We start from the raw sequence: 15778 nt of genomic DNA on the forward strand, positions 1-15778 counted from the left end.
TAAAGAACACAACCCCCAATTTCATTATGCCTCAAAAATAATATGCATATTAAATTATACATGTTCAATCTCACCCTTATGAATCAAAACACATAACACTTCACCTTCAAAAAATTCATAACATGCTTCAGATTATGAAATTGACCATCCTAAACCATCTCATAAAGTGATATATATCCTACATTCTTTTGCTACTTGAGAGGCCCATTTTAAATATTGTGCTCAACTACATTTCATTGAGAATAGCTCTCATGATTGGACGTGGTCTACACTTGGCTACCAATGGTTGAGCTTTGGGCATAGTGAGTCCTCCACCTTCAGTCATGTCAACCAATAAGCTACTCGCTCTTTTCCACTCAAAGCATTGAATCAACGATGCCAAAGTCAAGCCAACTACACGTTGAGCCATTCCCATTCCAGGGCAGGCTCTCCTCCCCAAACCAAATGGTAATAATTTGTATGAGTCAACTCCAATTGCATTTGTATGCCTTTCAGGCCTAAAGCTGGTGGCATCTTCCCATAGTTCAGGATCTCTATGAATAGCCCAAGCATTAATCAATACAATTGCATCCCGTGGTATATCATACCCTCCTATTTTACAATCTTCAGATGGGCAATGCGCCACAAGCAAAGGAGCTGCTGGGGTTAGTCGTAGAGTCTCAAAAATTATTCCTTGCACATAACTTAAACTTGACAAATCAGCTTCATTGACCATACGCTCTTGTCCAATGGAATTATCTATCTCGGCTTTTGCTTTCTCTAACACCTCCGGATTGTTGAGTAGATGGGAGAGCGCCCATTCTAACGTCACTCCAATCGTATCAATTCCTGCTATTAATATGACCTGCAAGATAAAGCAAGTACTTTTTTATCAATATTGTTGTATCTCAAAATCAATTAATAATGAAAAGAGTAGTCCACTTATATTATAAATTCTTGTTAGGTCTCCTATCTTTTCAAGATGTGCGATCAAAAATGGAAAAGAAAGAGTACGGAGAGACGGAAGAGAGAGATACATGTACGAGGCCTTTGATAATTAGGTCACTATGATTTTCAGGCTCAGATTTTTGCAAGCAAAGTAAATGCTCAATCATAGTATTGCCTTCATTTTTCTGATTCCTTATCTCATCAAGAAGTTCTTGAAGAAGTTCATCCATTGTGTGTCCAAGCTTCATCATCTTCTTTTCCAAACCAGTAGGATCAATCCAATTCCATATAGGTATGAAGTCTCCTGGATTCGTTGCCCCACCATGCGCCATAGTTTCTTTCACCGCCTCTCTAAATTTCCTCGATTTTCCATCATTCGACATGTCGTCATCATAATACTTCTTCCCAGCCACGATTCTCATAATGATATTGAACATAAGATCCAAAATCATCGACCCCGGCTCCACCACCGTGAATTCTACAAACGAACTGCCGCATAATTTACGCATCAAACGTTTAACTTCACCTTCTCGAATCCCCAAGAACAGATTCATTCGAGTTGTTGAAAAGATCTCAAGGGCGCCGATGCGGCGAAGGTGTCGCCAATGGTCACCGTAAGGGGCAACTGCCATGGTGGTCTGGTTGTAGGCTAAGTGTTTTGCAGTGTCCAATAGCGGCCGATTTGCGAGAATGATATCGTTCTTCGTAAAGCATTCTTGCACGACAGAAGGAGATGATACAACTACGACGAGACGTGAACCGAATCGGAGGGAGAAGACACGGCCATAGTTGTGGGAGAGGTTGTGAAGTGTTCGGTGTACGGAGTGTTTGACGAGATGGAGATGGCCGATTATCGGAAGAGAAAAAAGCGGGCTCGGTGGGAGGTTGTTCCGACGATGAGGTCGAAAGAGGAGGAAGGCAAGGAGAAGGGAGAGAAAAATGGAGAGCAAGAGAATATCCATTGCTGCCCAATTTTGGCTTTGGTTTCTCCTTCAGCTGGTGTTAATCAGGGAAGTTGATCCATCCTCATATATAGATGAGGATAAAATTTGGCTCATCAGTCCAATGATCTCAACGGATTGTTATGTTGTACCAAAAAAATGGTTCTTCACCGACAAGGAGCAACATTATCCTTACTACCATTAATTATTTCACAACTCATTACTTTGTGAAAGGAAAATATTTTGTTCCTTAAGGTGAAAAGCAACATTTTCCTCACCATAATTAAATATTTGAGAACAAAGAAAGAGAAATAAAAAACATTCCTTTGACAAATATTTAATTGTGTCAAAAGTATGGAGTCAGAGGAGCCTAAGTTTTATCTTTAAGCCTAAAATTTGGTTTCTAATAATAAGCAACAGTGTTATTACTACCATTATTTGAAAATTCTTAATCTTTTCAAAGAAAATTTTATTTTTTCATTTCTCTTTTATTTGTCAAATATTTAATTGGATCAGCCAAGAAAGAAATGAGGGAAATAATCTTTCCGAAAGATATCTCATTGCCAAAGTTTGATTTGATGCAATGTTTCAACCTGAGAAAAAGGATTATCATCTCATATGAGACATTTCTCCGATGCAACGCACTTGACCATGCATAAATGTTCACACTTTTTTTTAATTTAATCTCTGGTATTTTAAAAATTTTAATTTCATCATTTACGTATTAATTTTTTTTCAATAGTAGTAGTTTTAAATACTAATTTAGTTCTTATTCTATTTTTGTTCTTAATTATTATACTTTTCATTTTAGTTCATTTTGATCCTTATACTTCCAAAATGTATAACTTGGTGTCCTTAGACTTTTTAAAAGTGATCATTTTGGTATCTTCATTTTCATTTTTATCTCATCTTTTCAACGACAATTTTACCATTATATTTTAATCACTAAATTTCTTAAAATATAGTCCTGAGTTTTTATTAAAAGGTTCTCATTCCATATGAAATTTGGTGTGAATAAGGACCAAATTGATCCTCCTTTAAAAGCGTTTAACAACAAAAATTGTAATTTTAAAAGTAAATGACTAAAATGAATAAATGTTAAAAATAGGACCAAAATTAATGTTTTAAAATTAAAGATATCAATCCAAATGAATCCATGTGAAAAATAGATCCAACAAAATATAAAGTATTTAAATCTAAAATGTTAAAAGAAGAATGATTTGTGATTTAAAAGATATATGGTTTTGGAGAGAGTTAGTTGTTGCCATTTATTCTCGAAGACAAGTAAGTCATCCTTTTCCGTAAAATAATAAATAAATAAATAACTCAAAAAGTACCGACTACTTTTCACAAAAAAACAAAAAAGATTAAGACAAAAAAATAAGGAAATACTGTGTCAATTGCGGAAAATTAAAGTTTGTGGGATGATTTTTGTCGAACTGTGCTGGACTTTTTGACACCTCACTTTTACCGTGGGGTTGAATGGAACGTCTATCACGCTTATTTCTAAGGTTCATAGCGTCTTGAATATGGGCGATTTCAGTCTGATCTCTTACTGTAATGTACTTTATAAATGCATTACGAAGTTACTAGCTAATTGTTGAAGGTTTGGCTCCCTAGTTTTATTAGTCAAAATCAATCTACTTTTGTGCTAGGACATCGTATTGTTGACAATATTTTGTTGTGCCAAGAGCTTGTGGGTGGTTATCATATGAATAAGAGAGTGTCTCAATGTGTGTTAAAGATGGATCTTTCAGAAGGCTTATGAATCTGTTCATTGGGATTTTCTTTTTGGTCTTAATTTGTTGGCTATTCGGACTCCCCCGGTTTGTGAATTGGATTCGGGCTTGTGTTACCTCCCCCATATTCTCGGTCTCTTTGAATGGTGCACTTGAGGGGTATTTTCCTGGCCGTCGGGATTTGCGTCAAGGGGATCCTCTATCCCCATATCTTTTTGTTATAGCCATGGAGGTGTTGTCTCTGATGTTAAATAGGTCGCCGCCAAATTTTCGATTTCATCATAAATGTGATAGGGTTGGTCTTACTCATTTATGTTTTGCAGATGACTTGATGATTTTCTTGCACGGTGACCTTGGTTCTTTATCCTTTGTAAAGGATGTTTTGGCCTCTTTTGGAGAGTTGGCAAGTTTTGTGGCGAATACTCGGAAGAGCTCGTTTTTTGGGGCGAGCCTTCCTGATGTTGAGGTGGAGCAGTTGGCAGTTTTCTTAGGCTTTTCGGTGGGTTCTCTTCCTGTGCGTTATCTCGGGGTTTCGCTCCTTTCGCGTCGGCTTTCCCATCGTGATTATCAACCTTTGTTTGAGTCGGATTGTTTCTCGTGTTCCGAGTTGGTCGGTTCGGGTGCTTTCTTTCGCTGGTCGTTTGCAGCTTATTCGATCAATTCTGCATAGCTTTTAGGTCTATTGGGTTAGTGTGTTTATCCTTCCAGCTCGGGTTGTTCATGATGTTGAGCAGATTCTACGTTCTTTCCTGTGGAAAGGTTGTGAGAGTGGGCGATCGGGGGCTAAGGTGGCTTGATCTGAGGTGTGTATTACTTTGCGGGAGGGTGGTTTAGGTGTGCGTCATTTAGCTTTGTGGAATTTTGCCGCTATAATGAAGTTGCTCTGGCTTTTTTTACGAGGGCTGGCTCTCTTTTGGTGGCTTGGGTGGGGGCCTATATTCTTCGTGGGGATTGTTTGTGGACCGTTCGTGCCTCACCTCAATTCTTTTGGTGTTGGCTGGATATTCTTTCTGTTCAGGATGTTTTTCGACCTCTGGTTCGATTTGCTATTGGAGATGGGTAGCGTTGTTTTGTGTCGCATGATGCTTGGCTCCCCATGGGCCTGATTTATCTGAGATCTGGTGATCAAATTATCTATGATACTATAAGCTCATCTTGAGTGAAGGTTGCCTATTTCTATTTCCTGATGGTTCGTGGCGCTGGCCTCGGGGGTCGGCTGATCTTCGCCAGCTGGTCATTGAGGTTTCATCTGTGTTGGTTTTAGTTGGGAGTGTTGATATGCCTTTTTGGATTCGTGCGCCATCGGGTCTTTTCTCGGTGTCGAGTGCGTGGGGGTGTTGCGGCCGACCCGACCTCCTGTTCCTTGGTTTTCTCTGCTTTGGTTCGGTGGGAACATTCCGAAGCATTCTTTCATTGCTTGGTTGCCAGTGCGTGATCGTCTTGGTAATGAGGGATCGATTATGTCGTTGGGATTCTTTTGTTCTTGCTTCCTGTGTGTTTTGTGCTGGCTTGGAGTCCCGGGATCATTTATTCTTTGAGTGCCCCTTTAGTTCGGAGGTCTGATCTGGCATGATTAAAGGTGTTCAAAAAACCCGACAACCCAACGAACCTAACCCAACCGATTCGGTTTGTTGGTGAAAATATCCATCTATAAAAAAAAAAAGAGTCACTAGATCAGTTTCATTTATCTCTCTAAAAATTTAATATTTTTTCGAACTTTTTTCTCTCTAAAATTACATCTTTGGTAACTTTTCTTTGTCTTCCTAATCTATTTTTTCCTCTGAAAATTATATTTTTTTTTCGTTCAGTTTTATCTCATCGTAACTTTTATTATTTTCTCTAAAAATTATATTTTGAATCTTGTTTTTATCTCTAAAGATTTAGAAAAAAAAAATAGTGAAAGAAAAGTTAAAGACAAAAAGAGAAAAATAAAAAAAATAGTAAAATCGAGAGGAAAAGATATGTTAAAGAAAAAGAATTAGAAAGAAAGAGAAAAATTGTAGTGGAAAAAATTTAGAGATAAAAATAAGATCCAAAATATAATTTTCAAGGAGAGTAAATAAATACAGAGATAAATAAAAATTACAGTGATAGAAAATTGAACGAGAAAATAAGATACAATTTTCAGAAGAAAAAATATATTAAGAATAAAAAATAGTTATAAAAGACACAATTTTAAATAGAAAAAATTCGAAAAAATATTAAATTTTTAGGGAGAGAAATGAAACTAATCTGTTAGAAAAAAAATAAATATACATAGAGATAAAAAAAAAATTTGGGGGTGGGGTGGGGTGGGGAGGGAGACAAATAAAAAAAAATACGAAAAATTTAGAGATAGAAAAATAAAAAAAAAATTTGGAGACAAATTTAGAAAGAAAAAAATTTTGACTGAGAAAGAAATTTTTAGAGATAAATATGAGAAAGAAAAAAAAGTTGAGTATTTAGAAGAAATCTGTTTTTGAATTTTTCTTTTTTAAATTTACATACAATTTCGAAATGGTTTTTGAAAAATAAAAAATAGATAGTTGAATTAGTTATCAAATACCCTGTTTTTAAAAAACCAAAAACTAAAAATAAAATGGTTATCAAACGGTCCTAAGGTGCCGGATTATTATCAGGAGTCCAAGATTTATCTCAAACGCATATTTACACATGGAAAAAGCAAATAAGAATATTTTCCTAAATAAAAAATATTTTAAAAATAGTTTAAGCTTCCTAAGATGAGTCGGGAAATATCAAAATTTTCTAAAATTATTGATTTCCCTTAACATTTGAGGATAATTTTTAATATTGGTTAAATTGATAGTTAATTAGCACTTCTTTGTAAAAACATAGCTACGTTATTAAGTAATGAAAGACAAACTAAGACATTTTCTCTTAAAAAAATATGAAAGAACTAATTTCTTACCAGTAATATGGTTGTCATAAAAGATCATTTTTCTTAAAATAACAGAATAACAGAATTTGTATAATGTCAAAGCGAGCATAACTCAACGGTAATTATCATATATCTACAATTAAGAGATCTTAAGTTCGATCCTCAAACTCAGATGATTCAAGGATGAAAATACAAATATCTTACCTTTTTTGCAACGTTACCACCAAGATTTTAAATGTTGATGTAGATAGAAATGTCGATGTTTGATTTTAAAAGTTGATGTTGATAGAAATGTCGAGGTTGTAATCACTGATTACAGTCGATTCCAGTTAATTGATATTTTGTTAATTAGTTATTTCACACTACCATTGTATTTAAAAAGGCTTACACTGCTCTTGTATTTAAAAAGGCTTACTCTACGCCTTACATAATTAGTGGAGAATTAATCTTTCATTATCTTTTAGAAAGGTTTCAAAGACACAATTTCATGGAAATATAAATAAAATGTCAATGTCGATGGATATTTCTATAAAAGTTCGAGAAATTAAAAATATCATAAAAATATTAAAATGAACAAATAAATATTTTTCTATTTTTAAATAAGTTAAAATGATTAATACTAATATTAGGTATATATTAGTGACACTTGATATTTTTCCTATTTTGTCGATTTTGTTTTTTGTAATATGATAGAAATGTCAATTAACTCCTCGTGTGGATGTCAAACTTATGATAATACATAGAAATGTCAATAGACATGTTGATGTGTCGACAGATATTTAATACTATGGTGACAACTTTGAGAGAGAAGTAGTTCACCAATCACCTTCACTTTTTAATCCCAAAAATCTACTTTCTATTTTTTTTTATTTTTTTTTAACATTTATAGATATGAGAAATAGGGATATATGACACATTCAATAAATTCATTTTGGATTTACGACCCCTTTTTAGAAAAAAAAACTAGTTTTTGACTACTCCTTCCTTTTTTTGAACCCCTTTCATAATTTAAAAATGTGAAATTACTGTGGTACCCTCATGTTTCAAAATCAACAATCTTTTCCTCCTTGTCATAAGAAAAAAACAAATTTCTATCTTTATTCCCTCCCCAAATCTCTCACAAAAATCCATTACAAATTTTAAAAATCAATTACGAATACAAAAAAATCTAACTGAAATAGTTAATTAAAAATTTAATATGGAAAAAATCGATAAAAAAATTTAAAATTACAAAATGGAATTTTAGATATTTAATTGTTTAATATGAAAAATTGAAGGTAGAAAATTATATAATATTTGTCGGGATTTAGTTAAAAAAATCTAGATTTCATAAATTTCGGACCAATATTACATTAAATAACTGAGATTTAATTGACAACAAATAGGGGACAGAAAAAAAAAGGATTGATGTGTGGATCCCGCTCCAGAAAAGCAAAATCCATAAGTCTTAGTTTTTTTTTGGTCTTTTTTCCCCTCTTGCCTTGTTGTCAATTAAATCTCGGGCATTTAAGGTAATATTTGCTCGAAATTTATGAAATCTTTTTTTTTTGTAATTAAATCTAGACAAATCTTATGCATTTATTTTTGGATCATGCAAATCTTTTTTTCACCTTAGTAATTGGAAGATTTAATTTAATTATTGGAGGATTTTTTTTTTTGTATGGATTCAGTTGTTAAATAATTGATTGCAAAATTAAAATGTTGATTTTTTTATATTAGATTCAAATTAAAAATAAATGGTAAGGGTTAAGGACAGGGATGGGTGGATAATTTTAGAAAATTAATAATAAGGATTAAATTGAGGAAAAAAAAATATAAACTAAAATACATATAAAAGATTATCCTCGTAGTCATGAATTGTTGTCAGATCATTTTCATCCTTAGTTTTCAAAATATGAACTTTAACCTTTATTTTATTTTATTTTTTTGAAAAAAAGTCAAAAAAGAATATTTTCATGAATAATAAATAATTTAAGCTTCATAAGATGAGTTGAGAAATGTCAAATTTTCTTAAATTCTTGAGGTAAATGATTTTCCTTAATATATGAGGATAGTTTTAATATTGTTTAAATTGATAGTTAATTAGCACTTCTACCTCAAAACATAACTACGCACAATTTTTATTTTTATTCTTTTGAGAAAACAAAACATAACTACATTATTGAAGCAATGAAAGACAAATTAAGACATTTCTTTGAAAAAAAATATAAATATTAATAAAGTTTTCTTAAAATAAGAGAATTTTGCCAACCATATTTTCACAGACACTTGTGAGATGTTAACACCTTTCTCATATCTTAACAACATTTCAATCCAATCTAATTTTTGCAAGTCATTTTCATTTTATCTTTTATTTTGTGGCCAATCACTTATAAAATAGGTTTTTTTATAACACTTATAAAAATAGTTTAAAATACTTGTTTGATTAGGAAATTGACCAATCCGCGAACTCGGAAGGTAGGCTAACCTGACAGACGAGCTGGAAGTCTACTGGATAGGTGACCTGAAAAAAGAGAAAACACTTTGATGCCAAAGTCAGGAAGGATCTAAGTTATTTCTCATGGAGAAAAGGGATGTTCGCATACTTGAAAATAAGGTGAATAGGTTATATTTATAGGCGATTCGTCCCACAATGTTCCCGACAAGGCCTCAACCACTGTTTAAGGTAACCGTGAATTGCGGCGTGTTATCCTGGAGTCTACCGGAGACTGGAGCTGAGTCGAAGTGAAGCCAATCGGTTCAACCAATAAAGGGAAGCGAGATTCAAAGGGAGCTTGGTCAGGTCGGTCGTGCAAGAGGTTGGCTTGGACATGGGAGACGACGTCGAGGTAGTCAGACTTAAGGCTTATCAATCACAACTACGAGTAAGTTTCATTATCCAATCAAAATATGCCACGTGTGAGCTGAAATCTACCTCCAACAATACTACTTTGGTTTCTGTAGTTTTAGGTTTTGTTCATTTGGTGGCCCTCGTACTTTAAAAAATGTTTGTTTTGGTTCCTATACTTTCAATTTTAGTTCATTTTAGTCCTTGTAATTTTGAAATGTTCATTTTAGTCTATGTACTTTTAAAAAGTGACCATTTCGATCCATATTTTCAAAATTTTAACACAAGTTCTACATATAATGAAAACCCTTTAATATAAAGTCATGGTTTCATTTCAAGAAATATATTAAATGTAATATCGTGTTGAAGTTGTGATAAAAAAATGAAATAAAAAATAAAATTAAGGTACCAAAATAGTAACTTTTTAAAAGTAGACCAAAACGAACATTTTGAAAGTATATTGACTAAAATGAATCAGAGTTGCAAGTCTAGGGACTAAAATGAACATTGTAAAAGTAGAGGGACTAAAATGAACTAAAGTTGAAAATTCACGAACAAATGTAGTATTGAGAAAATATTAGCCTTTAAATTTTATTTCCTAAACGACGTCAATCATTCCCTATCATAGGCAAGTCGCGACAATAATAATGACAAAAAATAAGGTTTGAAGCTCTATACATATACGTTAACTGAAGACATTTATATCTCTGATTAAAAAATCGTTAGTTTAAATCTTCACTCTCACATATTTATTAAAAAAATTCTGAACATACTGGCCAATATGAGCCTAGATTAACAAGAGAGAACTATGCACATAGAGAAACGATGGGATGAATGACCACTGAGAGTGAAAAAAAAGGAAAGATGTAAGAGTAAAGAGAAAAAATGAGAGAAAGATAAAGCAGAAGAGAGTGAAAAAAAGAGGGAGAAAAGATTTAAAAGAAAGGGAACAAAAAGGTGTGGAAAAATATAAAAGGAAAAAAATGTGATTCACGTGAATTATATATATAATATTTATTTTATAAACTTTTATTTATTATTATATTATATCTTTTTACCACTTTTTCTATCTTATCAACCGACTAATCGATCGAATTGACCTAACAATCGGTTAACGATCGATTTGTACAGAGATGTAAAAAAGAAAAGTTTCCTACCCCTAGTTGAAATAAATGAATCTGAATTTGTTGTTTTTCTGAAAAAAAATAATCTCTCATAAGAAGAGATATTTTAAAATTTTAAAATAGGTATATACATATAAAAATATATTTTGCAATTTGTCAGATTAAAATTAAAAAAAAAAGTTCAAAATAAATGGGCTTAGTGTTTTGGTAGAAAATCAATTGGATGATGTGTCGCAACACAATCGTTATGAATTATGAATGTAAAGTCTTTGTTTCAACGAAGAAAATACAAAATATCTCCCTTCTTTTTCTATGAGAAGACTTGAGAGAAAAGTTGACCTTCGCTTTTAATTTCATGAATTTTCTATTTTCTTTTATGGATGATATTTTTCTTTATATTTGTATCAATCTAATATCTATCTTCGTTAGTGTGAAAATATTAAAGTTTCAATTTTACATTGTCTTGGTAACTATTTTTAAAAAAATTATAAAAAATATTTAAATTAATAAATAAATATTCCACCATTAAATAAGTTAAAAGTTTTATTATTAATATTATAATTTATACTTACGTTAGAGTTATATTTTATTTATATATATATTATCTATCTTTTTACATATATTTGTTGATTTTTGGGTGACTCAAGCCATATTTCTCGCAGAATTTTATTAGAAATTGGTTTGGGCCTTTATGTTTTGTTGAAGCCCAATATGTGGCTGTTCATTTTATTAGAGTGCAAGCCTAGGCAATACATCAAAAGCGATCAAAGTTGTGCCTATATTTAGTTTTCATACACTAAAAAGATTTTAATAAGCTCTTAGAATTTAAATTTTGTGTCTAATAGGTCTACGTAATTAGCTCCACTTGCAAAACCAACCAAATACTTAAACTTGCCCGAGATCAACCAGTCAAAAGTATTTTGTAAATGTGTCAAATTGGTAGAGTTAAAAATTCACTCATTAGAAACTATTTTAAAGTAATGGAATACAATAAAAAATCATTAGTTTAACTTAATAGTTAAAGAAAATATCTCGACCTTTTTCTTTGTCTTAGGTGGACGGAGCTTCTCTATTAAAAGATCCGCTATATGGATCGTAAAACACATTCCAAATGACTGAACCTAATTATAATTACTTTGTTCTGAAGTAAACCCATGGGATTGGATTGTTCGTTCTATTTAGATATTCACGAAGAAGAAATACTAGAGACTAAATAGGACACCATTAATTTAACAAAAAATAAATTGGAAAAATTGTGGTTTGAAAATTCAATAATTTGGTAGAAACACACAAAAGAAGCACACATTATCACACCTTTGTTATCAAAAGTCTTTGCTCGTGAGAGTCTATAAGTCAACATACAATAGTCTCGTCCCCAAGAGATAGTTTAGATGGTTTGGAGCTCCAAAAAATATGCTTGAGCTCTTGAGTACGTTCAAGTTACATATCTAACCCTTTGCGTATGAAAGAGTGCACATACTCCAAATATAGGAGCAAAAAATTGGCCAAAGGCCAAAGGACCGTCGAATCCGGATAATAAAAGAAAAACCCACAGTAGTCTCAAGACTACTTTTGTGGTGGCTTTCAACTTTCTTAATTGCAACCAAACACAGCCTCCAGCGTCTCCATCACCCATCCCCAACTTCAGCCTCAGGCTCCAAAATATCTTTCCCACAAGACTTTGGACAAAACTTATTCACCATTTCAAACACAGATGTCTGATCATAGAAACCAAACCATGGATGATATTTTTCTTTACCTTGGTCTCTTTCTGATCTCTCTCCTGGCTGCTGTCAAATTTTTGCTGCAGCCAGGTCAAAACCAAAACCTCCCGCCGAGCCCACTTTTTTGTCTTCCCTTAATAGGCCACCTCCATCTCATCAAACCTCCACTCCACCGGAAACTTCACGAACTCTCGGAGAAGTATGGCCCCATCTTCTCTCTCCGGTTCGGCTCCCGTCTTGTTGTAGTTGTATCATCTCCTTCCACTGTACGTGAATGCTTCACGAAGAATGATATCGTTCTTGCCAATCGGCCGTTCTTGAACACTGGAAAGCACTTGGCCTATAACTTTACAATACTCGCTGTCGCCCCTTACGGCGAGCTTTGGCGCAACCTCCGCCGCATCAGCACCCACGAGATTTTCTCGGCGACACGCCTTAATCTGTTCTCGGGAATCAGACAAGACGAAGTCCAGCGGTTGCTGCGTGCGTTAAGCGGAAATTAGTTGGAAGAATTCTCGGTAGTGGAGCTTCAGCCGATGTTTATGGATCTTATGTCCAATATTGTCATGAGAATGGTTGCGGGAAAGAGGTATTATGGAGACGACGTGTTGGATAATGAAGGAAAAGCAGCTAGATTTAGAGATATTGTGAAGCTAGTTATGTTGCATGCTGGGGCAACGAATCCAGGAGATTTCATACCCATATGGAATTGGATTGATCCAACTAGTCTCGAGAAGAAGATAATGAAGATTGGATTGGAAGCTGATGCCATCTTTCAAGCTTTGATCGATGAGATTCGGAACCAAAAAGAAAGTGGAAATACCATGATTGATCATTTGCTTCACTTGCAGACCACTCAACCTGAATACTTCAGTGATCAAATCATCAAAGGTTTCATACAAGTTATATTATTAGCAGGTACGTCGGGTTCGAACACAGAACCTCCCTTTTTTATATCATTTTAAAGATGAATAAATTACCACTCAAATCAAAAGCAGTTGGATAAATTTAGTTCATATATTGGATAACTAATAGGTATTGATACAACAGCAGTGACGTTGGAGTGGGCTCTATCTCACTTGCTCAACAATCCGAATGTGATAAAGAAAGCAAGATTTGAGATAGAGTGTTGCACTGGAGAAGAACGATTGGTAAACGAGGACGACTTGTCGAGTTTGAGTTATCTGCAAGGAATAATCTTGGAGACTTTGCGGCTTACCCCAGCAGCTCTGATGCTTGTGCCACACTGCGCGTCTGAAAACTGCAAGATAGAAGAATATGATATACCACGTGATACGATCATATTTGTTAATGCTTGGACGATACATAGAGACCCAAGTCTATGGGAAGATGTCACTAGTTTTAAGCCTGAAAGGCATGAAAATACAACCGAAGCTGATTCATTCAAACTATTGCCATTCGGGTTCGGAAGGAGGGCATGTCCTGGTATGGGAATGGCACAATGCATAGTTGGCTTAACTTTAGCGTTGCTAATTCAATGTTTTGATTGAGAAAGAGTGAGTAGCTCATTAGTTGACATGACTGAAGGCCAAGGGATTACTATGCCAAAAGCTCAACCATTGAAAGCCAAGTGTAAACCACTCCCAATCATGAGGGTTCTTGTGGGTGGGTGAAGTAATCACACACCATTTAAAAAAATAGCCCATATATATAAAACAATTAAAAAAATGTGTTCTCATATTTTAGAATTTTTTTTAGTACAACAGTATAAATTTGAACTTACGAACTTCTTATAGTTGGATATAGGTGTTTTAACCTATTAAACTATATTCAAATTGGGTTTTTAAAACATTTTTACTGGATATTAATTGCAGTAATTTAATAATGAGAATCATCACCATACAAATGAGTATATGCTTGTGTAACTATTCATCCATATTAGTAAACCATTTCAACTAGTAGGTAACTTTCTATATATTTTTTTTCATTTATTTTTTTGAAAACTTAGTTTCTTCCTGCCAACATAAATATAGCTATATATTTAAGATTTTATGGGGATTCAAATTACATTGCTAGACTATATGGAGATTCAAATTACATATATATAGATTCTTGTTTATGATATTACACGTTTATCTTAAAATTGGCCCTAAGGGATGGAACTCCTTTAGGGGCCATTTGTGTTTTGGGAATGTAGATACCCAGCATCTTCAGGTGCCTGACATTTTAGATGTCCGGAATTATAGATGTCCGACATCTTCAGACGACCACGTTTGTTTCATAGGAAAATATATAAGGATGTCCGAGAATATTTAGATAGCCATGTTTGTTTTGTAGGATTTATTCATAGGAATGTTCTAAATTTATAAATGTTCTAAAAATGCCCTTACGAATATTTATATAATTTATACATTAATCTAATATAATTTGCATTTAGATAATAGATTTTCTTAAAATTAGTTTAACATTTCAGTCTTTTTTTATATTAATTACGTATATGTATTAATTTTTGTATGTTAGTAGAATTTATATTTATATAAGATTTTTTTAAAGTAATTAATATTGAATGTATAAATTTCTTTTTCAACTTTAATATTTTTAGATCCTTTTTCTTTCTCGGAACCGATGACTCCACCTCCAGACCATAAGGTATTAAGGGTTGATGGGGAAGTTTGAAGGGGTGGAAATGGAAGAAAAATATAATTATATAATTAATATTATATTTGGTGAAATTCATTTATTATATCATTAAATTATATTTTTTTAAGAAGAATATCAAAGGTAGGCTAATCGTTAAAAAAATATTGTTTTAAAATTATGTATTTAAGATAATATATATTATTCATAATAAGCCATTCCAAATATTAAAAGTCAATGGAGATATTATATAATTTAATTGAAGTTTATTTTATATGTACGTGTAATACATAAATATACTTAATTGCTTATTAGTCAATAGTACATTAATTTATTTAAATTATAAAATTACAAATAAAACTAAAGAAATTTGATAAAATAAAATATATGAAAAACTGATGAAGGGGCAAAAATGTCAATATAGGATGCCCTTGACATGGGAATCATGGAAACCCATGTTTCAAAATGACATACAAATCGACTCGGATGCCTTCCGTATGGGCATCCTAGAATACCCGGGCATACCAGGGTATCTTACATTACAGCAAAACAAACGTGGGAATCCAAATATCCGTCTCACCGGAATCTTGGATTTCTATGAAACAAACGACTCCTTAGAATTTACAAATTTGCCCCCTTAAATATGTCTTCCTCTTTCTCTCCCACCAAAACCAATTGCCACCTTCCTCCCTCCTTTGACGAGGGCAAGCGTCGATGCAACTTGTTCTAAATTCCTTCATTTTAGTTCTTGTATTTTCAAAATGTTCGAGGGAGGAAGTTCGTATATTTTCAAAATGAACCACTACTCAACCCAAAATTTAAGCTCAGGGGTTCGAATACAGAACCTCCTGCTCTAATACATGTTAATGTTCATGAGTTTCATCTCAAAACCAATTTGCAATGAGCGGAGTAGCCCATGTTTATTATAAACCATAGGTCCCTTCTGGATTTGTTTTTAAAATTTGTAAATAGGGATAAAAAATGATCACTTTTTAAAGTTACAGAAATCAAAATGAATAT

General features: G+C 33.1%; 1 protein-coding gene and 1 pseudogene across 2 annotated transcripts; one reads left to right on the top strand and one right to left on the bottom strand.

Moving 5' to 3' along the window:
• Window positions 1-1915, bottom strand: LOC111017928 (cytochrome P450 81Q32). The gene is made up of 2 exons (XM_022293824.2): window positions 1017-1915; window positions 1-844 (listed from the first exon to the last, which is right to left on the bottom strand). The coding sequence occupies exons 1-2, from the start codon at window positions 1887-1889 to the stop codon at window positions 227-229; spliced, it is 1491 nt and encodes a 496-aa protein (XP_022149516.1). The 5' UTR covers window positions 1890-1915; the 3' UTR covers window positions 1-226.
• A 9816-nt stretch (window positions 1916-11731) lies between these two features.
• Window positions 11732-13973, top strand: LOC111017934 (cytochrome P450 81Q32-like; annotated as a pseudogene). Its single transcript, XR_015789224.1, has 2 exons — window positions 11732-13078; window positions 13196-13973. The product of XR_015789224.1 is annotated as a cytochrome P450 81Q32-like (transcript).
• Window positions 13974-15778: the final 1805 nt, after the last annotated feature.

Source organism: Momordica charantia (genome assembly GCF_013281855.1).
Source record: "Momordica charantia cultivar OHB3-1 chromosome 2 unlocalized genomic scaffold, Mcharantia_2.0 BLBB01000002.1, whole genome shotgun sequence".
In the NCBI taxonomy this organism is placed as follows: Eukaryota; Viridiplantae; Streptophyta; class Magnoliopsida; order Cucurbitales; family Cucurbitaceae; genus Momordica; species Momordica charantia.